Genomic DNA, 1072 nt, shown 5'->3' on the forward strand with positions numbered 1-1072 from the left:
TTTAGACAGGGGCTTCTGGGAGACTTGGTGTGGAGTTAGAAGCCACTGGCTGACAGTGGCCTTTGCGAGCAGCCAAGGAGTGAGGAGTAGCACCTGGGAGAATGAGCCCTGAACGGTTCCAGGAAGCTCGGCCTAGTGGAAGGGACAACGGAGGTCTGTGATGTGATGAGCCCCACTACAATTAAATCAGGCGCAGCCACTGCCTTCCTCCGGGCTCCGCGAGAGGCCCTCCGGAAAGACGCTGGCACGGAACTCGCGACTCTCCTGCCCGTTGGATCCCGAAGCACCAGTCGGGGCCCCAGACACTAGGCCCCACTTCCGCTTACGCGCCCCACTTCCGCTTCCGGCCCTGGGCTGTGGTGACTGGCGGTGTGGGGTGGGTCAGAGGGCAATAGGTGCCTGGCCAGGGGAGCGGGCTTTGCGCCGCGGTGGGTTCCTGCGAGCTGGTGCAGAGGGACCCCGGCGGGCCGGCCCCGGGGCACATGCGACGACCTCCGCCCCTGGGCCCAACGACGGCCTCAGGGCCTGAAGGCAATGTGCGAAACCTGAGAAAGCGGCAGGCGCCAGGGCCAGGCGCCGCGGGAGGCTGCGGCCCTGAGGCTGGGGGGCGCGGGGAGAATAGGCAAAAGAGGAGAATGGTGGCCCGGGCCACCCCTGGGAGAGGCGAGGTGAAAAGTGACAAGTCGGTTGCGGCATCAGGGGCTGGAAAGGCCGCAAGGCGTCGGGTGGAGGGGCGCAGGGGCCAGGTGAGCCCGTCAGACCGGCGAGGCCTAGAAGCAGCAAAGGAGGCTGAACCCCCCTTGCAAACGGAAAGACACAGTAAGAAAGAACCCACGATCACTTACCTTTAGCCTTTGCAACTCAGCGTGCTCCATCTTTGTTTTACTACTAGTCTTTAACTTGAACCTGCATGGTTATTTCTGATGCACATAGTTGACCAGGAGATGGGAAAAAATGAATTTCTTTAAAAGGGGTGTTCGCCGGCCGGGCGCGGTGGCTCAAGCCTGTAATCCCAGCACTTTGGGAGGCCGAGGCGGGTGGATCACGAGGTCAGGAGATCGAGACCATCCTG

General features: G+C 62.2%; 1 protein-coding gene across 1 annotated transcript in view; it reads left to right on the plus strand.

Annotated features, from left to right (window-relative positions):
• The first annotated feature begins 314 nt into the window (after positions 1–314).
• The window catches only part of TOPAZ1 (testis and ovary specific PAZ domain containing 1), a 133485-nt gene continuing 132727 nt past the window's right edge, over positions 315–1072 (plus strand). Inside the window, exon 1 of the mRNA XM_011968091.1 lies at positions 315–819. Coding sequence (XP_011823481.1) covers positions 483–819 — 337 coding nt within the window. The 5' untranslated portion in view covers positions 315–482. The remainder of the gene's footprint in view (positions 820–1072) is intronic.

Source organism: Mandrillus leucophaeus, unplaced genomic scaffold (assembly GCF_000951045.1).
Source record: "Mandrillus leucophaeus isolate KB7577 unplaced genomic scaffold, Mleu.le_1.0 Scaffold829, whole genome shotgun sequence".
Lineage (NCBI taxonomy): Eukaryota > Metazoa > Chordata > Mammalia > Primates > Cercopithecidae > Mandrillus > Mandrillus leucophaeus.